Here is a 25623-nt window from a genome sequence, read left to right as displayed (position 1 = left end):
TCTTTCTGTAGTAGGGGCCAGGCAATAGTTCCTAGCAATGCTGAAAACATACTTTAAACTTGATCAGTATGTTACAGAAATGTACTACTATATCCTACATTAACAATAATTATGAACTTGAAGTGTGTGTGTTTTTAGTTGATCACTGTCTGCAGGAGTCTCCCCAGAGCATTTTTCCTCACCCATTTTAGTTCTCTCAGCTTTCTGTCTCTGGATGATCACATTGGTTTATACAGTTTCAAAACATCATCTAGGACAGGCGTTGTCAACCAGGGGTATGTACCCCTGGGGGTACTTGGGAAGGCCCCAGGAGGTACGCATCAGCAGTGCGGAGAAGTGGGGGCACTTCCAGTATTGCTGGCGGCACTTCCGGCTTTCCTGCCAGCACTTCTGTTTATGCTGCTGGTGCTTCTGGTTTTGCCCCCGGTGCTTTTCGTTTTGCTGCCGGGACTTCTGGTTTTGTCCCCCTGCTTGTCGATCAGCTGCGGGGGACTCCGCCCCCTGCACTCGGCTGCCAGGGGACCCCCTGCTTCTTGCCCGGCTGCCAGGGATACACCAACCAAAAAAGGTTGAAAACCCCTGATCTAGGCTGATATTTCCTTTCTTCAACACTGGCCTCATAACTTTAACATGGAGTCCATCCTCTTTTTTCTTAAACCTTCCTCGCTTCCTTTTCTCTGCCTTACTGTTGACACCACAGATCTGTATTCTGAGAGTTTAAATTTCTTCCTTTCCCTTGCTTCATATAACCGGGCCATATCCTCAAACTGATGCTGCTTCTTCCTCAGCATTTCCAAAATCCATCCATTTTTTTCTAGCAGATCAGCCATATTTCTTGCGCAGCATTCAAATACATCAAACCAGGATTACTGCAACATCTTTCTTTCCTGTCTCCTAGATACATTGCCAAAAAATGCCTTTGGCTCCAAAATGAATTTCTATATGGAGCCAGTATATGAAGATACAGAAGAGGCAAGTACTGGAAATGCAGTCTTTCCTCATGGTGCCTATGTCTTCAGACATATTTCAATAGGTGAAACCTTTACTGGTTCACTCCTTCTTATTAGTCAATTTTGACCTCTGTCTACACTCCTGATTAAAAAGTATTATTCAAACGAACTGTGGTTTTAATAATACAACCAATACATCTCTCTAAGGTGTACATCTTTCCAAGATGGGAACAAAGATTCTTAAGAATTATTTCATGCTCGCCACAAGAACACCCGTTAGGCAGCAATAGCTTTTGGCTGCTATAGACTTTTATTCTATCTGAACAAGGGCTATTGTTCCATCTCACGTATCACTTCTGCCTCCTGGTTTTGCATTATCTACAAATAAAATACTGATCATGAATTCAGCAACAGTATTTTTATTACAGGAGTTCTGCAAGTTTATCATTCAAAGTACAAAATATTTTATGGTCTGAAAGACATTTTGAAAGGATGAAAGCTAACAGACTTGTTACTTTTTTACATGTTTCACTCAGAAAGAGTGTTTTATGTTTTGTCTTCCTTTTTGTTAAATATGAGCAAATAAAATAGTCTTTAAATGTTGATTTCTTTTTGCATCTGGGACCACATATTAAGCTTTGTATCAAAGGATTTTACTACTCAGAAGAGTCCTTTCACATCAGTGTGACAAAAGACAAGTGTCTAGATCTGTATGACAGTGGTCTAGGAACAATGAAAATAAAGTCTCTGTCTCTCATGAAGAACTTGACTGCCAAATTGAAATCCCATTTATGAGCCACTGCAACACGAAGCAAAAAAATTAAGAAGTGATTGCATCGGTTTTATTGCTCAACTGAAGTAGATTCCTCTTTTCTGATCCTCATTTACTTCTAAAAGTATTAATCTGATGGCTTTCTGGTCTATCACATAACAATACTCCAGGCCAACCTCTAGAAAACTTCACAGGTGCTGTGCAATACAACTCTGCATGCATGAAATCCCACCTCAGCAGCAGCACATGGGAATGTTGGCTCTGATCAAGTTTAGTGAAAATGCTTAGAGGCCACAAAAGAAGCACCGCCTTTCTAGTCACTAAAGCAGTGGCTCCTGGAAAACTCTTGAGACTTAAACTTTCTTCATCAACATTTCAAGAACCTGGGCTGATTGATACAGTATAGACAATCAAAACTGGAAGGAAGCCTGTCATGCAATGTGTTGCAAAGTAATGAAGGTAACAGCTTCTGTGATTAGTAATCTAGCAAGTCATACTGGAATCAATGATGAATCTGACCCGAAAAATTTCTACTCAAAGCAGAATTTCCCTTACACCTGGATTATGCAGGTTTGATACTTTAATTTTAATTTGTCTGTAATTCACCACTGAAGTTTGAATGAAGAAAGTTGAGGTTTGCCAGAGTAAAGGCTGTTCAGACCAACTTTGACATCACTTACATCCTTCATAAAAACAACCCTTAAATCACCCCAAAGTATAACAGCCCATCAAATAGAAGCTGAGATTTACATTGCTATTGCATACCAAGTGCTCCAATCAGACACATAATGAACAGGAGCCCCACACAGAAGAAAATATCCATGTTCATCCGTCGCTCTATCTTGCTGCGTTTGTAACGAGGGCCACTGTTATTTAGCATGGCCTTCGTTTCATGACCTTCAAAACACAAATAGAAACAGTTTAATTTAATTAGTTTAAACCCCCCCCCCACTGCTTCTAACCTTGACAGAAAGAAGAACCACGTCTAATAGTCATATGCTGGTGCCTCCACAATCTTCACTTGACTCCAAGAATGCCCTAGTGCAGCAACTCTCAGTCTTTTGGCCCTGCAGGTCAGAGTAGTGATACAGAGCTGGTCCATGGGCTAGACTGGAACCTGCACCACCCCAGCATCAGGCTCCAGGGCTCTGTGCCACATCTGCCTGACTCAGAACACCAGGATCAGGCTCCAGGGCCCTGTGACACTGGGATTGGACCCCTGCCCCACCCTACATGCCACAGTTAACAGCCCCATGGGCTGGATTACACAGTATTGAGGTCTGGGGCTGGCCCATGGGCCATGGGCCTGGGCCTGGGGTTGAGTACCCCTGCCCTAGTGGAAGGTTTCAGTAGTAAGTGGCGCAACAGCTGGAGGGGCATGGCAGAAAGATAAATGCTTTTCTGTTTTCTATACTTGCTATTACTTGTTGGGAAGGAACAGGTTATAATACCACAGGCATAGAAGACACATTATAGTAGGACACTTGTAAACCACTGCTGTGGGTCTGTAGCCTATTACATAGCATCCCAACTGCTGTTTCAAAAATTAAACTTAAGTTGAAACATTTGTGCATTGCTTACATGAGGTTACACCATGATCAAAGTTCTGCCTATGCCTAGAAACCTACTAGGTTAGCAGGGTTAAGGCACATCTGTAGTTAACAGCACACAATTAAACAATGTGGATAGGTTCACATCCTACTTTAAATTGCAAATCATAATGTAGCCTTAACTTTGAATATAGTTATGTTTCCATTTATTTATAGCTATACACATAGGCTTCTATGAACACAGACACACACATGTACACAGATAGGGTATGCTTAAATGCAAATGCAAAATACAGATTCTAAGCGCTTGTCTGCATCAGGCTGACCCCCACAGTGCCACAAATAGTGTATGCTTTACCCACACACAGCCACTTTGAGGGGACCCACTCTTTGATGCAATGTAGCTACAGCAGAGCAGCTCTTAGTATGTATGCAGTGGTAATTTTAGGCAGTCCTTTTCAGGTGTGCTTATTTACATGTTCTCAATGCTTCTTTATGGAGGGTATATTACTTCATTCATGGCATTTCGTTGGTACTGAATGAGAGTGGCAAGTATGCTTCATTGGTGGCAACCCTGAGTCTGTTATGGAGGAAGTGAGACAAGACTGAAAAATTCCAAAAAAGAAGGTTCTTCCAGAATTTCCAAAATACATCTTTTTGGTGGAGGAAAGCATTTAATTAGAGTAAAGTGTTTCAGGTACTAGAAACTGGGTCTGAAAGGATCACAAAAACCCTGTTACATTACCAATTTTAGCTGTCCTCTACATCTTACTCCTGCAAAGAGAGCTGAGTCAGCAGGCTAAGGAGGTTTGCACTGGTGTTTGAAACTGTGGTGAAAGATGTATGCACTTTCTTCATACTGCTATATAGTTGAGATGAAATGGGTGTAAAGTAAGAAATCTATATTTTTATAGAATATTAATCATTTGATTAGGTGGTCCTAGTGATTTCTAAAACTACTCCTTAATATATCTCAGCAGTTAAATTGGCTTAATTAGAAGTTGCTACCCACATTTTCTGCTTTAACATAAAGAAAATGCAGAGTGTCAGATCCTGCAATGAAAGATCTGAATGTCACTTAGCTCTTACAGTGTGAATGTACAGTACCAGCAAAACAGTAGGACAGAAAAAATAGGCTTATTAAATTAGAATCAAATTACTACATTTGTAATGGAAATAAGGGACTGGTATTAAAAGCCTACCAATAGAGCCCACTTTTTCTATTCTAATCATTTTCTTATATTCTACCCTTCATTGTGATATCTGAATAACTTCCTGCAGGGCATTAAACAATATCATGTATGTTTATTTCTTCATTCATCTTCCCTGGGGATAAAGGCTAAGTGCAGATGTTTGGGGAGGTTAATGGGATGTTAGAACGTATTCATAATGGCCATCCATTTAAGTCAAGTCAGGATGGACAGGACTAGCAGGCAAGGACTGGGGGAATCAGTTGGGGGGAAAATCAGGGGTCTATGGGGGGAACAGGGGGCAAATGGGATCTGCAGGAGTGATTGGGGGGATTTGGGGGCAGGCTCGATCTGTGGGGGATTGTTGGGATTCAGGAGTGTCTGATGGGTTTAGAGGGCTCACAGGGTTGAGAGGGAGGTTTGTAGTGCCCCCCCCAACCCTCCCAGTGACCAGACTCCCTCATCCCTCCTGCCCTTGCCCTGACTGATACTTACTTCCTTAGTTCTGGCAGTGACAAACATTAATAAATCTAGCAACACCCAGAGTGGCTTGTGGGATGTGGGGTTGGGGAGGGCTGGTTGGTTCACCGGGGGGCAAGGGGAGCTTTAGTTTAGCATAATGTTTTATTTGGGGTCAAAAACAACATTTTAAGCTAAACATTTTTTTGTTTTTTTAATCAAGAATAAATTCAAAATTATCCATTCACACAAGTTGAATGCACACATCACCTTGTGACAGACTAAAACAATAAGCTAGAGACAAAGTAAAACTAGCTAAAGTAAATTCCACTACTCTTTGGCTCTTCCATGTATGCCGTTTAGCTCAATATGCCATCTATGTCTTGGGTATGGCAAGCAGGTATTGATTTCTCCCACTTTCTAGCCATTGGACAGAGGAGGAATCCATCCTCCATTCTTCTTAGCCACTCTGTTCTTCCTTCCACTATCTTCTCAGTTGTAGGGGCACTCAACTCAGGTTGCATCTCACCATTATTATCAGAATAGCACATCTCATGGTCTAGTCCTTTGGTCCAGTGGGCCAGACTGGTAGTGCCTGGTCTGTCCTCAGGCAGGATCAAGCTGGTGCTCCCAATCTAGTGCTTAGTGGGTACTATTCGGTAGAGCTGTTAGAAGCTTCAGTCACTGACTCGATTCAGCGAAGGTTTGGCCCCATTCGGTGGCCAAATCTTTGAATCCGAATCAAATCAGGAGACCCTTTAGTCTCTGTGAATCAAATCGGAACCCTCTGAATTGCTTCGGAGAGATTCGATGATCTGGATATTGTATCATAGTCCTTAGGGTCAGAAGAGACCTAAACAGACCATCAGGTCTGACCCCCAAATAGACACAGCTTTAAATGGGTCTGAGTGGGCACCTGGGGTCCTCCCACAGCTGATTACCAAGCCGGGGGAGGTCCAGGGAGTGGGAGGCAGGTCCCCTGTGAGCTCAGTGGTGGACCCGGAAATGGACTAGAAATACATCTGGTCCACTTCCAGGTCCACCGCTGAGCAAGCGGGAGCCCTTCCCATGCTCCTGGTACCTTGAGATATGTAGAAAAAAACATCTGAAGCTGTGTCTATGGCCAACTCACTGATTCTCTCTATCAGCATCCAATCTTTAGATTTGGATTTGACCAAATCTAATCGGGACAGTGATCTGAATCCACAGATTGAATCACTGTCCCCTGAATCAGGCCGAATCTGAATCAAATATGGCCTGCTTTGCACATCCCTACTATCTAGCCATGTGGAGGCGGGCAGGGGCAGGCTAGCCCCAACATAGTCCACTTGGGAAAGGAGTTTCACCTGGCCCTACAGAAAGGGAAAGGGCGTGGCCAGGCTCCAACCCAGCCCCAAAGGGAGGGTAGGGAATGTGCCTCAACTCTGATCCAGAAGCCAGGGTAGGAGGTGGCTCCCACAGGGGAAGGGGTTACAGCCTGGCCTAGCACCAACTGGGCATGTGGGGCTTGGGAATTTGGCAGATGGGAGGGTGGCTGCATTAACATGGAATGCCGGGGAAACTAACAGGAGAAACTGGAAGTCCACACACAGTCACCGAACTAGGATGTGAGTGGAATAACAGAGACTTGGTGGAATAGCTCACATGACTGGTGCATTCTCATGGATGAGTATAAACTGTTCAGGAAGGACAGGGAGGGGAGAAGAGGAGGAGGAGTTGCACTTCATGTAAAGGAGTTGTATGATTGCTCATGGTCCAGTATGAAATTGGAGATAGGCTTGTTGGAAGTCTTCGGGTTAGGATCAGAGGGCCGAACAACAAGGGCGATGATGCAGTAGGTGTCTGCTATAGACCACCAGACGAGGTAGATGAGGCTTCCTTTAAACAGCTAACTGAAGTTTCCTAATCACAGGCCCTGATTATCATGGGAGACTTCAATCCAGTGGCATACTAATGGAGGGGGTGGGGGTGGAGGCCATGCCCCTGGGCACTGGCCTTAGTGGAGGGGGTGCTGGCTGGGCCCTCTAGAGGATATTCGGTCCCATGCTGGCACTTCTGGTTTTGCTGCCAGCACTTCTGGTTCTATCACCAATGTTTCTGGGCTTGGCTATTGGCCACTGGGGAGCCCTCCCCCACTCAGTGGTCAGCCACAGATGGGTGGGGGGGGAAAGGTGCGCAATTGCAAGTATTGGCCTCCGGGTGCCAGAGACCCGTGGTATGCCACTTCTTCAATCACCCTGGTATCTGCTGTGAGGGCAATACAGGAGTGCACAGGCAATCCAGGAAATTTTTGGAGAGTGTTGAAGAGGCCAACCAGGGGCCATGATTTTCCTGACCTACCTCATCTCAGTCCCTGGAAAAATCATGGAACAGTTCCTCAAGGAATTCATTTCTAAGCATGTGGAGAAGAAGGTGATGATTAGAAACAGTCAGCATGGATTCGCCAAGGACAAATCATACCTGACCAACATGATTGCCTTCTATGATGAGATAACTGGCTTTATGGATGTGGGAAGAGCAGTGGACATTAGGGGTGTGTGAAATGGGCTGTATTCAATTTAGATTCAGCTTGAATCAGGGACAGTGATTTGATTAGTTGATTTGGATCATTGTCATTCAGTCAGCCAAATCTGAACATATGATGCTGATTCGGAGAATCAGCGATTCAGCCATAGACACAGTTTAAATTTTTTTTCTACATATCTTGAGGTACCAGGTGCAGCTGATGAATGCTGTCATGGTGGGGCAGATGGCACGTCCTACAGAAGCCTGGGCACCCCCCCCTGTACTTGGTGGTGAACCCAGAAGTGGACTGAAAGTACTTCTCGTATACTTCTGGGTCTGCTGGGGAGTGTGCTGAGGGCCCCCCCCAGACCAATGAGGCACCAGTTGCCGAACCGGGGGAAGGGGCAATGGAGGGGGGCCCCAGCGCGCTCCCCGGTGGGCCTGGAAGTGGACCAAAAGTGCTTCTGGTCCACTTCTGGGTCTGCTGCTGAGTGTGCTGGGGAGCCCCTTGTGCTCCTGTGGGATGCTTTATCCACCCCAGCATCCCAGCATTCATGAGCCACCTGGTACCTTGAGGTATGTAGAAAAAACATTTAAAGCTGTGTCTATGTCTGAATTGCCAAATCTTTCCAAATCTGCCTGAATCACTTTGGAGGGTTCTGATTCAATTCAGAGAGATTCAAGGGTCTCCCAATTCAATTTGGATTTGGAGATTTGGCCATCAAATTGGGCCGAATCTCTGGTGAATTGAATCAGGGATTGAAGCTTGGCACAGCCCTAGTGGACAAGATATATCTTGACTATAGCAAGGCTTCTAATATGGTCTCCCACAACATTCATGCAAGCAAGCTAAGGAAGTATGGATTAGATGAATGGTCTAAAAGGTAGACAGAAAATTGGCTGGATCATTGGGCTCAGGGGATAGTTGTCAATGTTTTGACGTCTAGTTGGCAGCCAGTATCAAGTGGAGTGCCCCAGGGACTGGCCCTGGGGCTGGTTTTATTCAATATCTTCATCAATGACCTGGAAGATGGGATTGAGTGTACTCTCAGGAAGTTTGTGGATGACACCAAGCTGGGGGGAAGTAGTATGTATACTGGAGGATAGAGCGAAGATTCAGAGAGACCTCAACAAATCGGAGATTGGACTAAAAGAAATCTCATGAGGTTCAACAGGGAGAAATGTAAAGTCCTGCAGTTAGGATGGAACAACCCCATGCTCCTGTACAGGCTGGGAACCGAGTGGTTAAGCAGCAACTCAGCAGAAAGGGACCCAGGGGTTACAGTGGACAATAAGCTGGATATGAGCCAGCAGTGTGCCCTTGTTTCCAAGAAGACTAACGGCATACTGGGCTGCATTAATAGGAGCACTGCTAGCAAATCGAGGGAAGTGATTGCTCTCTATTTGGTACTGGCAAGGACCTATCTGGAGTACTGTGTCCAGTTTGAACCCCCCACTACAGGAAGGATGCAGACAAATTGAAGAGAATCCAGCAGAGGGCAACAAAAATGGTTAGGGGGCTGGGGCACACGACTCATAAGAAGAGGCTGAGGGAACTGGGCTCATTTTGTTTGGAGAAGAAAAGACTGACAGGATTTAATAGCAGTCTTCAGCTACCTGAACGGTCATTACAAAGAGGATGGGGCTAGACTGTTTTCAGTCATGGGGGATGACAGAACAAGGAGCAATGGTCTCGAGTTGCAGCAAGATAATTTAGGTTGGATATTAGGAAAAAACTCTCTCACTAAGAGGGTAGTAAAGCATTGGAACAAGTTACCCATAGACATTGGGGAATCTCCATCCTTGGAGGTTTATAAAACTCTGCTAGACAAGTCTTGGCTGGGATGATAGTTGGGGATGGTCCTGTTTTGAGCAGGAGGTTGGACTAGATGAGCTCCTGTATGAGTCTATGGTTCTAATCTGCCAAATCCCTGACCCCTGGGGAGCCATGCAAGCCAGATGTGATGGCTCTTCAGGCTGCATTTGACCCATAAGCTGGCGGCTGAGCACCCCTGGTCTAGCCCAAAGCTTCTGCAAAAAGACCTGCATGCACTTTACTCGTAGCACAACTGCCTCACGTTTAGTCACGTACACAGACATGAAAAGTGCAGCCACATGTGTCATGCAGGCTAAGCAATCACACTAAAAGACTGCTCCACAAGGCAGAAGCCTCTATTAAAAAGAAAGTTGAAGGGGTAATAGACTTATACAAATGGAAAATGTGCTAGTATATAATGTGACTGCTAAGGGTGGCTCAGAAAAGGTTATGGATCATGATTGAAAGCTAAAGTATAATCAATGTCAATGAGTCCCAGAAATGAAACAAGTGCTGGCTCAGGTGAATCTGATTTTAGAAGAAAAAGGGAATCAACTTTTACACTGACATTAACAATTAGGCCTCAGCTGAAAAATCATATTGAAGACATGCTTGGGTCAAAGTCACTGAGATTCAAGAATGAACTTGAGACTGTAACCTTCATGATTAGTGGAGTAAGCAGTGAAGAGACCAGTGATGAGAAGAAATGTAAAGTCTGTACAAGTGGCCAGAGGACCATACTGAGAACTGACTGGGCTAAACATGAAAAATTGGACTCCAGTTCCTAAAAGAAGAACTTCAGTGGGAATGGCTCCCTGATATTTTTTTAAAGTGATTTCTAGGAGGGAAGTCATGGTGTTTGGTAATCTGTGCTAGAAAAGAACACAGTCCACCAACACAAGGAGAGCGAGCCAGAAATATAAATGAATAACTCAGGAGGTGAATGGTATCTCAAAAGGTCAGTAAGTCTGTGGGGGAAGCAGATACTCTTCCTCTAGAGCTCAATTCTGATGCACCACCTTTTAGCTCAGAAAGAGCAGGCCTAACAGCATCTATGCACCTTACGGTTTCTGCTACAGATCTGGGTACCAATGTCTTCACAGTTAGTATACATATTTGTATAAATAAAAGTTATTTCTCTATGTGGCCCTGCTTACTCGCCATTCTGAATTCAGACATGGGATATGGATTTTTGGTTCTTAGCAAGCTTTTGGGCGCAATTACCCTTCTTCAGGCATAGGGAGTCTCTCCTGTTGTGAGACTCCAAGGAGTGAGAGAAGCTAAGGAATGAGATGGGATACAGAACACACCATTTTATCTTTTCTTCACTCTGTTTGGCAATTTGAGTAACTGCTGCAGGACATCAAAATTCAGCTAATACGTCATCTGACTACTTACTACTAGGCACCAGGGACTGAGTTGAATGATACAGCAGCTTTAGAAATAAATGGCCGGTACCTTCATTTTAGCAAGCTACATTTTGCCTGTGGACTACTACTTCTTAAAGCAAAATGCAAAATTACAGCTTGGTGTTAGACTATACATATTCACTTGAAGTTATCCAAAGAGAAACTTAGCTAGATGAAAAGTATTTTTTTTACCTGCATAGATAACAATTCCTATTGCAACCTCAGTGTTTCTGATTGTACATCCACGAAGCAAAAGGTTTTCGCTGCTAAAACCAACCTTTTTGCCATCAGGCTGCTCCCTGCAAGGAAGGAAAATAAATGATGCAATATCTCTTTTTTGTTCTCACACAGATCTAATGTGTAATTATTTGTTCTTGGGATGGAATTCCAGAGTTGTAAGGACTGAAAAAAATATTTCACTTTATTTGGCCCCGATCCAAACCCCGCATAAGGGGATGTGTCCAGAAGTCTGGGCACCTATTTAAACCAACTAGTATGGAGATATCGTCAAGATTGAAACCTTAGTCATTCATAGGACACCTTTTTTGATTGTGTTCTTTGCCTGATAGATTTATTTTAGCATCTGTGAAGATAAGACAGTTATACAATTTAAACCAGGATTCAGATGGATTTATTGAGGAACGCTCACAGGTGTTCTCCTTTAGATTAGGTTAACAGACTCAGCGTTAGCATTTAAGGACAATATTCACAGTTCTCATCTCAGGGAAGATCCACATGCAAGGCAAGAGTTTCACTATCACTAGACCCAGCATTATTTCCCTTCCCAGACTTACAATTTAGGATCCCTTTTCATAGGACAGACCTGATTGCTAGTAAAGCCTTGATTTTTTTTTCAGCAAGCAAATCATTAGGGAGCTGCTCCATCAATTTATTACCTGGCCCCTGACACTGCAGGCATCAGTATCTTTGCAAGTTTGATACACTCAAAATGAGGTTCCTTCCTGAGGTCATTCCCAAAGCCTGGACTTATGATGTGATGAGGTTGATTTTAACAGTGTGGCATGTATTGCAATCTTAAAAGTCAGGATCAAACGAGGTTTCCAAGTATTTGTGATTTTCATTTACTACTGTTGGATTTTAGCCTCAGTTGGCATGCCTAAACATACAATTAATGTCTCTGAATTTACTGTGTAGTAAATACAGGTGCATTAAACTGCTCCCAGGTATGCAGCTACATGTGCATCTGCATTGGGAGCAAATTGAGCCCGACAAGAGCAGCTTAGTCCAGGGCTGGTCTTACCCTGCTCTACCCCTCTGCAGCAGCCAGGGAGAGCTCCAGGCTTCAGAAACAGCTGCCTAGGTGCCAGCACCAGGCTGGAAGGGGCACAGTGGGGCGGCCTTGGACTGGAAGAGAGCTCCAAGGGTAGCCCTTAGCTGGCAGGCAGGACAGGAGGGCAACTTCAGGTTAGCAGGGCAGGGGGCATGGGGGGCAGTCTTCAGCTGGCAGGGGCCTTGGGAGGTCAGGCTGGGGCTCTGGGTGGCCATTGGGCGGCATGTGTCTGCTGGCATGAGGCACGGTGCCTGGGAGTCAGGCTCTACCTGGCAGGGTTCTTGGGGGTTGAAACTGGAATCTGGGGGGGCTGTGTTAGATATTGGTGTAAGTTAAAACATTTTTGCTACTACATTGAAGTGGAAAAAAACCCCAAACCCAAAACAATATTGCTTCTTTGTTCAGGAGTCTAGATAAGGCCTTGGCGAGATTATAAAATATAAGCCTCCGTGTATCCCTCTGACCTGGATTCAATCCAGGAATTCAGTCCTTGTTTTCAAACAAGTCAAGCAGGAATGTCTAAGGTCACACGCACAATTTTTATAGAGTCAGTCCTTCAGAGTCCTTATAGTTTTATAGTGAGAACAAAAAGAATAACTATAAAGGGAAAGTGTAACCTGGCAGCATTGTATTATTATACCTTAGAACATTTAGTTTATATTGGATAACACCCCCCTTCTATTCAAACAAAAGGTGACGTTTGAATGTCAATGTAAAAGTGGCTCCATACAGGTTCTAAACTGATGCAACTGACAGTAAAACAAGAAGGAAGAACTCAGGTCTCATGCAACTCACCTTTGTATCCCCTGAATTTTATGGAAGTTGCTTTGTGCCACGTTACAGCAGACCTATGTTAGAGACCTCCTGCAATTTACATGGCAGGCAAATGGTCCTAAGAGGGCAAAACTGCAATCAGAGACTAATATAAATTCAAGATGTCTTGATGCATCCATCTTCCTGATCAGTCCTACACTGGGTTTATCTTTGGGCACATTTACATGTGCTCCAACGTGTTTTCATTAGGACCCATTGGAGCAGATTCGATTAATCAGAAGGCTTCAGTGTACTGCAGTGTCTCATGTATTCAGTGTCCCAGGTTTCAAAATGGTGGCGGAGGAACTTTAATTAAAGCTCGTCCAACAAGCTTTAGTTAAAGCACCCCTGCCACCATTCTGAAACAAGGGATGCTGAATACATGAGATACTGTGGGCATTTTAGTTAGAGTGGCTCCTGAGAGCTGCTTTAATTAAAATGCCCCACTCCCCACCCCAGGGCATGGGTACAGGCACCTTTTGAGACCATATTAGACTACATTTATATGATCAGACAAGCACATTGACTACCTCACATATGAAAATCTCTCTGAATGCCATATATTTTAATAAATGGAGCAATGAGAATATTTTAATATTCCCTGGAGAGAACAATTGTGTGCATCTCCCTTTCCTGTTCTACAAAAGGGAAGACTAAATTAGGGATAGTGAGCCTGATTCTTTTGAGAAGGAAGAATTCCTTAGGGTGACATTCTTTATTGGACCAACTCCATTGTTGAGAGAGTTAGGGCCTTGTTACACAGCAAACTTAAGGGGCTTCTAGAGCTCATAACCCCTGGATTGGCTGGACAGTAACACCTTTAAGTGGCTTAAAGCACGAGTTATTTGGCTTAAAGTTATGCCGCTCCAGGGCAGTATCCTCCACTATCCCAGGATTCCATGGCCCCTCCTGAGTAAGCAGGGATGCTGGAGTGCAGTGGGGCCAGGCATGGTGCCTCAACCCAGGGGCAGCTGGGTGGAGTGAGTGCTGAAGCCCCAGAATGGTTGGTGGTCGTGGTGCCTCCTGCCAGCTCTTGGACCAGCTCGTTGCTCCTGCTGCTGGTAGCACAGGGGGACGAACTCTGAAGAAAAAAAGGATCATACCTCTCAAATCTCAGGTGGTGCCTGGCAAGCCAGTTGTGGTATGGGTCATGAACTCCAAAGAAAAAAAGGATCAGGCCTCTTGGATATCAGGCCCAATCCCTTTTTCACCAGAGCTTGTCCCTGTCTCACCGCCAGCCAGCTGGGCACTGCCTTAGCTCTGAAGGACCCGATCCTTTTTTCTCCAGAGCCCACCCCTCTCTCCTGCCCCATTCCAGGATGCCAGCTGGCCAAGAACTGCCTAAAAAACATTTTACGTAGGCTTCTAGTCAAGCCCCTTGTGGCAAGTCACAGCTGTGCAGGTGAAGGACAGTCAGAGATGGCTTTTCGCTTTAAGGTGTGACTGCTCCACTAAGCTGAACAACACTAATCAAATTAATATTTGGAAAGCTTACAGCATAATGTGTAACAAGGCCCCTAGATAAGCTCTCAAAAGCAAGACATTCTTCTTCATGTCTTCCTGATTCTTGCTTCACTTATTCTGGTTTACACTAGTAAATTTATACTTTTGCATTAGTATAACTGTTGACTTCTGTGGAATTACTGCAAGTGCAAAATCAAGCAAAATTAGTTCATTCATGATATCTTTCTTCCCTGTGGTCAGAAAAAAACAGAACCTTGCAGGAAAACACAACAGCACTTGAAGGTCTCTGAACTCTGGGAGGGATATTGTAAACTTAAATCCTACCCAACTGGTTCTTACAGTGTTGGGTTTGAGGCCAGTTTTAAAGGGTACTGGGCTTAAAGATATCTGAAAACTTCATGAAAACAACTCATGTCATATTGACATGTACTGAATCCAAGCCTGAAAATTAACCTTGATTTGGTCTCAGACCACACACTCAAACTCCAGATATGCTGGCCTTAGCCATCTCAGCTCAAGTATATGGTGAAACAGTTTCTGCAACATACTTAGGGTTTTTTTAATGATACTTTTAGGTTCAGAGGTGATCTAATGACAATGATAGAAAGCTCATTATAGCAAATACTTACACAAAACCTTTGAATTTATTGAGATCATTATTTGGCATCTCACAGACTATGGTATTTTGGAAAAATTCTGGATGAAACTCAGAGTTCTGCAAAAGAAAATACATTGCAGGGTTATTAGGGTGTCTAAAACCCCTTAAAAATATAAAATAAAAATGGCTAACTGCAGTCAAAGATTTCAAAATAACCAACACAGGCAAACCTTTACTTGGTAGGCCATATAATATTAAATGTAAAACAACAATCTTGGCAACCCCATTACACTGCTAAAAAATAAAGAGCCCTGGGAAACAGTGGGGAACAAGTTCCCTGCCTACACTGTACAGAGATGTCTAGTTTTTATTTCTTAGTCCTCTATACAGTAAAAATGTTGTCCTTGGATTTCTACAGTACTCCCATTGAATAGTGCATACATCAAAAAGGTACAAGTTGGCCTTAAGTTAGTTTGTAGGCTCTCAGAATTTGTGTGTTTTTCAATGAAACCTTAGAGTTAGAGTGATGTTTAAGTTTTATAGTATGGGGCTTGGCATCAATGTCCCTGGGCTCTATTCCGAGCTCTTCCAGTGTCTTGCTATGTGACTTTGAGGTAGCTACTTAATATCACTTGAATAATTTAACTACCTACAAAGCAGTGAGGGCCATACTTACTACCCTCACATAAAATAAGGATAATACATGTTCATAAAAAATGTTGAGATACTTGGTTGAAAGTCCATTGGGACATTCTGCTTCTTCCTTCGGAATACCCCATTACTATCTTCCTGGGGCAACGCACTGTCTTAATAAGGTCAGTTCATCTTTACACTTGATAGGCTTATACATTTTTAACATTGGTGCCTTTGTCCTTTTGGGGCACCAGTCCTAATTCTGTTGATTTACCCTTTTAACAGATATCTAGCAGTGCATTTACAAGACTTATTTACAATTAGCTGCAAGAGATGCTAACTAGGAACAGCAGATATAAGTACAACCTCAGAAAAATCAGAATTCTAGCATGATGGATTAACTCAATTATTGTTTGACTCATACATGTTTTATAGTTCATCCTCCTCTAAGTTCCCTTTACCTGAAATTAAAACATGGGAATTCAGAAAGCATTTAACTTAATCAAATCTGTAAAAATTATATTTAGCTTCAATTTAAATGGAATGCAATCCTTTAGCCATGAAACATACTTTCATAAGGAGGTAATTTTCAGCAACATACCAATATGCCATGAGCCAGATGGGGAAAAATATGAACTCTCTTCATCCGGCACAATAGTTTTTTCCTCTCATTTTCCATAACAGTCCTGGGTTACATTCCACAAGGGATATTATTATAGTTCCACATGGAACTAAGTTAATTCCCGGTAATGTGTTAATACGTAGTAGAATTAACTGAAGAAAATGTTGGGTTGGATACAACTATCAGCCCTCATTTAAAATAGTTGTAAGAAATAGTTAAGACCCTTTGGGCACATCTACACAAGACCCTTAATGTGTGGTAGACTAATTCTACTGTGTATTAGCACGTTACAGCAAAAACCATGCTAATGCTCAGTAGAATCAGTCTACTGCATGTTAAGTGTCACAAACAGATCGTGCACCTTTGCTACTGTGCATTAGCGGTGAGTACTGTGCATTTATGTAGTACCTTATATTAGAGGTACTAAATTTAATGTGCAGTAGCAAAGGTGCATTCATGCACATGTAGATGTGACCTTTATAAAATAAAAACAGTCTCTAAACTGAACTTGGGCATATGTCATCATCCAAAACAAGAGCACTTCAAAAGTTAATCAGCAATTTGAATTATGCTGGTTGAAAGGGTTCACTGGTCATTGCTTACGGAGAAGTATATGTGTTACTTCTCACATGCACATTAAGAGCTCAAAAACAGATGTAGAGAGGAAGCAGAGAGACAAAGGCTGCCTGAGAAGCACTGGTGGAATAACCCTGATGTAAAGCCAAAAGAAGGCTCTTCAGACTAACTGCTTTCTGAAAAAAGGCTTGGAGTTGAGCAAAGACAGTTTCTCATATTGTTTGATTCCTTATGTCCTCAAGGAAACAAGACTTTACACATTCCTTCTAAATAAAAACAATCAGATCAAAATACCTATCACTGATTTTTCCTCATTACTGGAACAAGATGCAATGGCCTGAATTTTTGATTACCCTTGGTGACTCTGCACTGCTGCCTGTGGCTTTGCACCCAGCCGCCCGCTATCTGCCCCCCGCCACTGCCAATGGCAGTGGCAGCTTTTTTGGAGCTGGGGTGCGTGGGATTGGGGTGGGGGCGGGGCCCCACACTCTGCTTGGATTGGCTCTGGTTGCTGCTAATTCATCTGAAGTCTCCACTAAACTGAATGGGGAGGTGGGGGGAAGATGGATGAAACAGTTGCAACACCCACTGGGACTGCATAAAAAAAAGAAACCTCACTGGAAAGGAATTAAATTGATCAACTGTTGTGGCAGAAATAAACATTTGGAAATTTTTGCCCTAGTTGTTCCTATTTTTATACCTTAATTTAAATTCCCCTTTGCAATAACTAGAAAAAGATCTGTGTAATTCAGAGAATAGTTTATATGTTTTTAATATTTTGCTCCATTTCCAATGATAGTTTCACTGAATCAAGATGTTTCACTTTGGATGTGGCTAATTAAACTTATTTTTTCTATTTGATAACCATAACCAGTATGCTCGAAAAGTTATTTAAGAGTACGAATACAGTGCTAACATTACTTCCTCATAATTTTGAGATTTATCAAAGGATGACTCCTAAGGAACATTCAATCAATTGCTCATGAAAAAGAAATTTGAATTATACAAAAAAGTCAACATTAATGTTTTAATCATATCATGGCCATCATTCAATCCGCTATCTAAAGATAGAAAATTTTTAATCTTAGTTAACTTTTCATATTTAAATTTGTTCTAATTACCTACACAAGTATACACTGTACTTTCAAGTAAAGCCTTTTATGATTTAGTTTCAAATTAATATGCCCAAGAACTATTAACTAGTTAATCTATCTCAAGCTGTTGCATTGTCAGTTAAACACACAAGCCAGTCTTGCAGGTGGTTGATTGGGAATGAAGCGTGAGATGCACTGAACGTAAAAACAGAAACAAGTATTTATTTTGTTGCAGAAATTGGACTAGGAAAAGGTGTTATTAACTCTATTTCTTAACTAAACAGAAGGCAGTTCCTCTGCTGCCTACCTTCCATACTCTATGCACCATGATACAATCTGTAGGGGATGGAACTGCTTAAACGGGAAATTAGGTGCTGTGGTTTCAGGCACCCAAATGTATTGGAAGACAAATTCATTTGCTGAAAGGCACTACTGTCTTGGGAAGGCAAACGCTTAGTGTTCCTCGGTATTGCATGTCTCCAGTAGCCTCCCCTGCCACCACCCATCAAAAAATTGGTTGTCATAGTACTAGGCACCTGGCAGAAGTTACACTTATGATGTGATTAACTAGTCAATCACATCTTAAACAGTAACCTGGCCACACATTCAGGCAATTAATGTCACAATAAAATGGGAAATAAGCCACAGAACTATTCCACAAAATACATGTAATAATTGTATGGATTGTTTCCACTATTTCTTAAATTGAACAGGTGACAGGGTCCTCACCATGCAGCCTGATGCCAGCTTAATGTTGGGGCTCTGGGACTAGCCCCTGTGTAGTCCCACAATCATGGATCCAGGATCCCCTTGCACTGGCAAGTAATAATGGCATTATTGGGATCTGATTGTGCATCCTGGCATATGTGTATGGCAGAAGGTGCAATTGTAGGGATTAGAGATCAGATCCCATTATGCCATTAAGTATGCCAAAAGCCCAACTTATTATGCAGTGCATTCATGCCAATGGATGGCTTGTCTCTGCAGTAGGGCAGTGCAAAGCTTTGGTCCCTGATTCGATTTGGTGGAGATTTGGCCCATTCGATGGCCAAAACTCTGAATCCGAAGGAATCAGGAGACCCTTTAATTTCTCCAAATTGAACTGCAACCCTTCGAATCGATTTGGAGATATTCGGAAAGATTTGGCGATTCAGACATAGACACAGCTTTAAATGTTTTGTCTACATACCTCTAGGTAGCAGGTGGCTTGTGAATGCTGTGATGCTGGGGCACATGGAGTCCCCACAGGAGCACACTCGGCCCCCAGGGGGCCCCCAGCACACTCGGCAGCAGACTCAGAAGCACTTCTGGTTCACTTCTGGGTCCACCGGGGAGCAGGCTGGGGGTCTCCTCACACTCCTGTGGGACCTCCATCCACCCCAGCATCGCAGTATTCACAAGCCCGGCTGGTACCTCAAGGTATGTAGAAGAAGCTTTTAAAGCTGTGTCTATGTCCGAATTGCTGATTCTCCGAATCAGCACAGAATCTTCAGATTCGGGTTCAGCCAAATCAAATCAGGGAGAGTGATCCAAATCAATGAATCAAATCTCTGTCCCTGATTTGGGCCATATCTGAATCTGAATCTAATAGGCCTGCTTCAGGCAGCCCTACTCTGCAGCTATACCTCATACAGACATTCAGTTCTACTGAGAGAATTCTTGCTCTACTGAAAGAAACCACAGGCATACAAACATTGAAGCTTTTTCTCCCAGAACAAAAAAGGCTGTTCTGGGACAGCCATAACGTGACTACAACCAGATATAAATTGCTTCTGGGACAGCTTTTCCTGAGAGACTGAATGTCTGTACACTTTTCCACAGTTTAATGCTTCCTGGGGACCAAGAGGAGCCAAGCTGTGGAGGAAGGCTCCTGTGTCTTCTAGGGACTGTGAGGAGCAGCTGCTTGAGCCCCTCCCATAGACCAGGAGGGAAAAGGAGAGCAGCAGCTGCCAGCTGCTCGCCAACTGCTTTTTACTCTGGAGTCCATAGAGTGAGAAGTAGGCAGGGGTGTTGCTCTGCTGCTCCCTCTGCTCAGCTCTCGGGACCTGAGTAGACAGCAGTGCTGTGAGCGCCCTGCTTGCTTCTCACTCTGGGGTCCCCAGTGTGAGAAGTGGGTACAAGACTTTGCTCTGCTGCACTAGTTCTGCTGTTCCAGTCCTCACTGGGAACAGGAAGACTGGAATAGATCATGCTTTCCCTAGACCAGAATCAGTCTGCTCTTGAGAAGGTGTGAGGAGCAGGGGAGAAAGGGCAGTTGCAGACAGAATATCTGTACTGCTCCCTCTCCTGGAATCATTTCTAGCAGTGGGAGTTTTCCACCACTAGAAATGAATGCTTGTACATGGCCTAGGTTGAAGAAGAGGTAATTAAGCCTCTCAGAACATTCTTATCAAACATGTCACACTAGCAACTAGTTGTCATGCAAATAGAGGTCGGCTGCAATTAATATCCTCTGGTTATATTTTCCAATATGCCTACCTGATGGAAGAATCCTGTCACCACCTGTCTTTGTTTTAGATTGGTTTCCCCGTCGAGGTTGGAAGTCTCTAAGTGACAGGTTCCATTCTGATCAGAGGAGTAGAGTAGCAGGATATCAGCTGGGATGGTCTCATTACAGTGCAGCTGTACAAAGTCTCCCACTTGCACGTCTTTCCAGCACTTTTCAACATAGGCCTGTTCTTTCCTGTTGGGTTAGAAAAGAGTGGCAGGTGAATGGGCACATTAGGGATAGAAGGCATTAGCTACTGGTTCTTCAAGAAAAAAAATGGGGCTGTTCCATACTTCAGATTGTTGGTTACTGTGCAGCCAGAGATCCCAATTCTTACATTCAGCACTGGAAAGGAAGTTGCATATCATTTATATAAAAATATTTGACTGAAGCAAAACACTACAGTGATAGTCATCTTAGGTACTTGCACTGCCCCATGCAACACTCAGTTTACAGCTGGAAAATATTAAGATCTAAAGCCATAAAATGGAAAGCATCCGTACATTTCCTTCGAAGGTTGAAACCCTAGGGATGAACTGACTGGAACTTCTCTACTGAGAATGTGAAATATTCCACTAAAAGCACCCAGGGCATTTACACACATACCTTTTCATCCCGCAACATGTCGGAGATGTGGCAGGTTGGAGCAGAGTCGATCAATCGAATCTAGTCTGCACGTGAGCTGATGCGCACTGTTCTGCATTGCGTGCAGTTGTACGAATGGCTAAATGCATGTCAGTGCACAGAAAATGGTGGCAGTAAGCTTTTAAACTAAAGCACCTTTGAGGTCTTTTAGTTCAAAAATGCGCCAATGCCATTTTCTCAGCACTAACACACATTCTGCCATTTACGTAACTGCATGCGCTGCTGCACTGGGTGCTTTTAAAAGTGCCTGGCACTGTGGTACAAGCATGTTTACAAATGGCCCCAGTGACCGGGGACCCAGTGAACACAGGCTGCAAACAGGGTAAGTAGTCTGCAGGCAGTTTGCTGGGGGCAAGAGGAGGAACGGGAAGAGAAGTCAGACACCAGATACGAGATCCTGCCCAGGGAAGGTAAGTGATCCAGAGCTACCTGTGCCTTTGGCTTACTGAGTGATGTTTGGTGGGCTGTGTGTGTTTGGGGGATGTGGGCTGAGAAGCTGGGAGTGTTGCTGACTGAGTGACTGCTGATTGCTGATTGCTGAGTGATTGCTGCCTGGGCCTGACAGAAGTCCTAATGAGGGGGCAGAGCCAGTCCAGGCCCAGCAGGTACGAAAGGAGATTCCCCTGGTGACCAGGGAGCCAGGGACCAGGAGCTGCATACAGGGTAAGCAGTCTGTAGGCAGTTGATAGGCCAGTTCGTGCCCCCCCACTTTTTGTTTTTGAGCGGCAAGCCTGGCTTGAGGAAGCAGGAAAAAAAGGGAAACCTTTGGGGCCAATGAGCAACAGGCCAGCTTTTAGATGAATTTGCTAAGGAAGATGGGCTTGGAAGAAGAGCAGTGAGAGAGAGAAGGCAGGCTAAGAGACCCAGGGAAATGGCTGGAGGATGTTGCAATTCCAGAGCCACTGCCACTGCCTCTGCCTGCACCTATAAGGTTTTTGTCCAGGCAGGACTGCTTGCTCACCGTCGAGGCTTCCACCTGGGTCCAGATTTGGTGCTGTGGAAACTGTGGCTTGTAGGAACAAGCACCCATGTCGTAAGTTTTGCCTGTCAGCAGCTGGAGGTTCAGGGCCTGAGAACCCAGAAGCCCTGCACCTATCTCCTTGACAGCTGACAGGCTTTGTGGCATGAGCAGGGGCCACCACCCCTGCAGTTTTCAGCCCGCTGCGCCTTAACACACATAGGGTCATCTATGTCACGAGTTTTGCCTGTCAGCAGCTTGAGGTGCTGTTCCTCCCAAACCCCTGCACCAATCTTCTTGAAACTTGGCAGGCTTCATGCTCCAAGCAGAGGCTACCACCTCTGCAATTTTCATCTAAATCAGACAAAGAACAAAAAAGTTATAGATATTTCATTGATTCCCCATTATACCCTATGGCCGGATCTCCCAGGTGGCTCCGAAGCTTTAGAGCCACTTTGGCTGGATCGAAGCAGGAACCTGGTCTGGAGCTCCAGATCTGATCACTGGCATCCAAAGTGGCTGGATCCAAAGCTGAATTGAATAGCTGCCTACTTGCACAGGCCTACCAATGAGGGGCCATGCTCTTCTTGACCTGCTGCTTACAAACAGGGATGAATTGGTGGGGAATGTAGTATTGAATGGAAACTTGGGCAGCAGTGACCATGAGATAGGTAGAGTTCAGGATCCTGAGGAAAGAGAGGATGGAGAGAAGCAGAGTAACGACCTGGGACTTCAGAAAAGCAGACTTCGACTCACTCAGGGAAACCATGGGCAGGATTCCCTGGGAAGAGGAGGGGGAGAGGAGTCCAGGAGAGCTGCCTGTACTTTAAAGGAGCTTTACTGAGAGTGCAGGAACAAACCATCCGGATGTGCAGGAAGACTAGCAAGTATGGCAGAAGGTCAGTTTGGCATAGCAGGAAACTCTTCAACAAACTAAATCACAAGAAGGAAGCTTATAAGAAGTGAAAACTTGGACAAATAACTAGGAAAGAATATAAGAGCATTGCTCGGGCATGCAGAGATGAAGTCAGGAAGGCCAAAGCAGAACTGGAATTGCAGATGGCAAGGAATATGAGGGCTAACAAGAAGCTTTCTACAAGTATGTCAGTAGCAAGAGGACGATCAGGGAAAGTGTGGGTCCCTTACTGAATGGGGGAGGCAACTTTGTGACAGAGGATGCAGAAAAGGCTGAAGTACTTAATGCCTTTTTTGCCTCAGTCTTCACAGGCAAGGCCAGGTCCTAGACTACTGCACCTGGCAGCACAGCTTGGGGAGGAGATGAGTAGCCAACAGTGGTAAAAGAACAGAGTAGGGACTATTTAGAAAAGCTAGACATGTGCAAGTCCATGGGGCTGGATGGGATGTGCCTGAGGATGCTGAGGGAGTTGGCTGATTGATTCCAGGGCCACTGGTCATTAGCTTTGAAAACTCATGATGATCAGGAGAGGTCCCAGATGATTAGAAAAGGGCAAACATAGTGCCCATATTTAAGAAAGGAAAAAAAGGAGGATCCAGGGAACTACATACCAGTCAGCCTCACCTCAATCCCTGGAAAAACCATGGAGCAGTTCCTCAAGGAATCCATTTCTAAGCACTTGGAGGAAAACAACGTGATTAGGAACAGTCAGCATGGATTCACCAGGATCAAGTCATGCCTGACCAACCTGACTACCTTCTATGATGACTGGCTCTGTGGATGCGGTGTACGTTGCTTTTTAGCAAGGCTTTTGATACGGTCTCCCTCAACGTTCTCTCAGCCAAACTAAGGAAGTATGGGCTGGATAAATGGACTGTAAGGTGGATAGAAAATTGGCTGCAGCATCAGGCTCAGAGAGTAGTAATCAATGGCTCGATGTCTAGTTGGCAGCTGGTCTCAAGTGGAGTGCCCCAGGGTCAGTCCAGGGGCTGGTTTTGTTCAATATCTTCATTAACAACTTGGAAGATGGCATAGTGTGTGCCCTCAGCAAGTTTGCAGATGACACCAAGCTGGGGGGAGTAGTAGATATGCTGGAGGGTAGGGTTGGGATTTAGTGTGACCTAGACAGATTGGAGGATTGGGACAAAAGGAATCTCATGAGTTTCAACAAGGACAAGTGCAAAGTCCTGCAGTTAGGATGGAAGAACCCCATGCACCGATACAGGCTGGGGGCTGACTGGCTTGGCAGCAGCTCTGCAGAAAAGGACCTGGGGGTTACAGTGGACAATAAGCTGAATATGAGCCAGCAGTGTGCCCTTGTTGCCAAGAAGACTAATGGTATACTGGGCTACATTGGTAGGAGTGTTGCTAGTAGGTCAAGGAAAGTGATTATTCCCCTCTATTTAGCACGGGTGAGGCCAGCACCTGGAGTACTGTGTTCAGTTTTGCCCTCCCACTACAGAAAGGATGTGGACAAATTGGAGAGAGTCCAGTGGAGGGCAACAGAAATGGTGAGGGGCTGGGGACGTGACTTGTGAGGAGAGGCTGAGGGAACTGGGCTTATTTGGTCTAGAGAAGAGAAGAAAGATGGGATTTAATAGTAACCTTCAACTATCTAAAGGGTTGTTCCAAAGAGGATGGAGCTATATTGCTCTCAGTGGCAGATGACAGAACAAGAAGCAATGGTCTCAAGTTGCAGCAAGGGAAGTTTGTTTGGATATTAGGAAGAATTTTCTCACTAGGAGGGTAGAAAAAAAACTGGAATGGGTTACCCAGAGAGGTGGTAGAAGCTCCATCCTTGGAGGTTTTTAAGACCTGGCTAGAGAAAGCTTTGGCTGGGATGATCTAGTTGGCTATGGTCTGTCTGCTTTGAGCAGGGGGTTGGAATAGATGAACTCCTGTGGTCCCTTCCACTCTAATTTTCTATGATTTTATGATTATTTTAGACAAGGAGGTTATTTCCCTGGTGCTTTCCAACACCCAAAATACAGATGCTGAAACAAGTCAAACTGAGTTCTCAGCCGCAGTTAATATTTCAACTCTCTCAGGTATGTTTGGAAGCTTATTACAAACCTAAGGCTAAGCCCATACGCACAAATTTGACACATTTGGTTGTGGAGACCTGTTCTATTGAAAATAAGCAATGAAATGCAACTTTTACGACCTTTGTTAGAACTCCGGTGGTGAAGAAAACCTTGTGGCTTTTGAATCAACAAAAACTAAATAAAAAGAAAGGCAAGTTACAGCCTTGCAGCAGAAAGAAAAAGAATATGGTTGGTCTTGAAGTCTAATAAATTAAATAAAAACTATACAACAGATTCTCACTCCGTGGTTCAGGAGAAGGAAGCTTATTTTTCTGACAGGAGATCTGCATAGTAATTACAGATTCTGATTTGGGGCCCTGGGAGATGTGGGGTTGCTCCTCTCACTGCCAGGCATGCTGTCTGCTGCCTCTGGCTGTCTCTTACTCAATTGCCTGCTTTCCTTCTTACTATTCCATACACATTCCCTTTGGGTGTGTGTGAAACTCTTCATTGTATCTGTTTTTTCCTGAGGCCTGTCTCCTGTTTTTGTTACCAGACCTATCTCCAGTCTTGTTGTTTGTCAAGGGAAGTAAACTGATGAACCAGATGGTAGATTCAGCTCCTACACTTGGCTTAGCTAATAGCTATGGTGCATATAAGCATTTACCATGGAGGGGGTCTGACAGTAGAAACAATTACCTCTAATAAAAGTAGAGGACAGATGTTAATCAGAACTTTACTTAATATGTTTTCAACTAGAATGAAGTCTAGGATAAGGTTCATTTAAATAGTAGGTCTGTTGTGATTGAAGAGAAGGGCTAAATCCATTCTAAAAAAGAAGCATACTTTA

The 25623-nt window shown here is 44.0% G+C and overlaps 1 protein-coding gene and 1 long non-coding RNA gene across 3 annotated transcripts in view; one reads left to right on the top strand and one right to left on the bottom strand.

Annotated features, from left to right (window-relative positions):
• On the top strand, positions 1-21539 carry LOC109309976. The gene is made up of 3 exons (XR_002101103.1): positions 1-351; positions 16655-16663; positions 21528-21539. It is a non-coding gene; the product is annotated as an uncharacterized LOC109309976 (long non-coding RNA).
• ATP10B (ATPase phospholipid transporting 10B (putative)) overlaps positions 1-25623 on the bottom strand; it is a 299969-nt gene that overhangs the window by 39078 nt on the left and 235268 nt on the right. For both annotated transcript variants that reach the window (XM_019534887.1, XM_019534886.1), the window contains exons 4-7: positions 20221-20425; positions 14849-14934; positions 10844-10950; positions 2488-2619 (exon numbers count right to left, since the gene is read on the bottom strand). In XM_019534887.1, coding sequence (XP_019390432.1) covers positions 2488-2619; positions 10844-10950; positions 14849-14934; positions 20221-20425 — 530 coding nt within the window. The remainder of the gene's footprint in view (positions 1-2487; positions 2620-10843; positions 10951-14848; positions 14935-20220; positions 20426-25623) is intronic.

This window comes from Crocodylus porosus, unplaced genomic scaffold, assembly GCF_001723895.1.
Source record: "Crocodylus porosus isolate Cpor-Errol unplaced genomic scaffold, CroPor_comp1, whole genome shotgun sequence".
NCBI lineage: Eukaryota > Metazoa > Chordata > Crocodylia > Crocodylidae > Crocodylus > Crocodylus porosus.
Note: the sequence above shows the minus strand (reverse complement) of the source record. Positions and strands in the feature narration are given on the sequence as shown.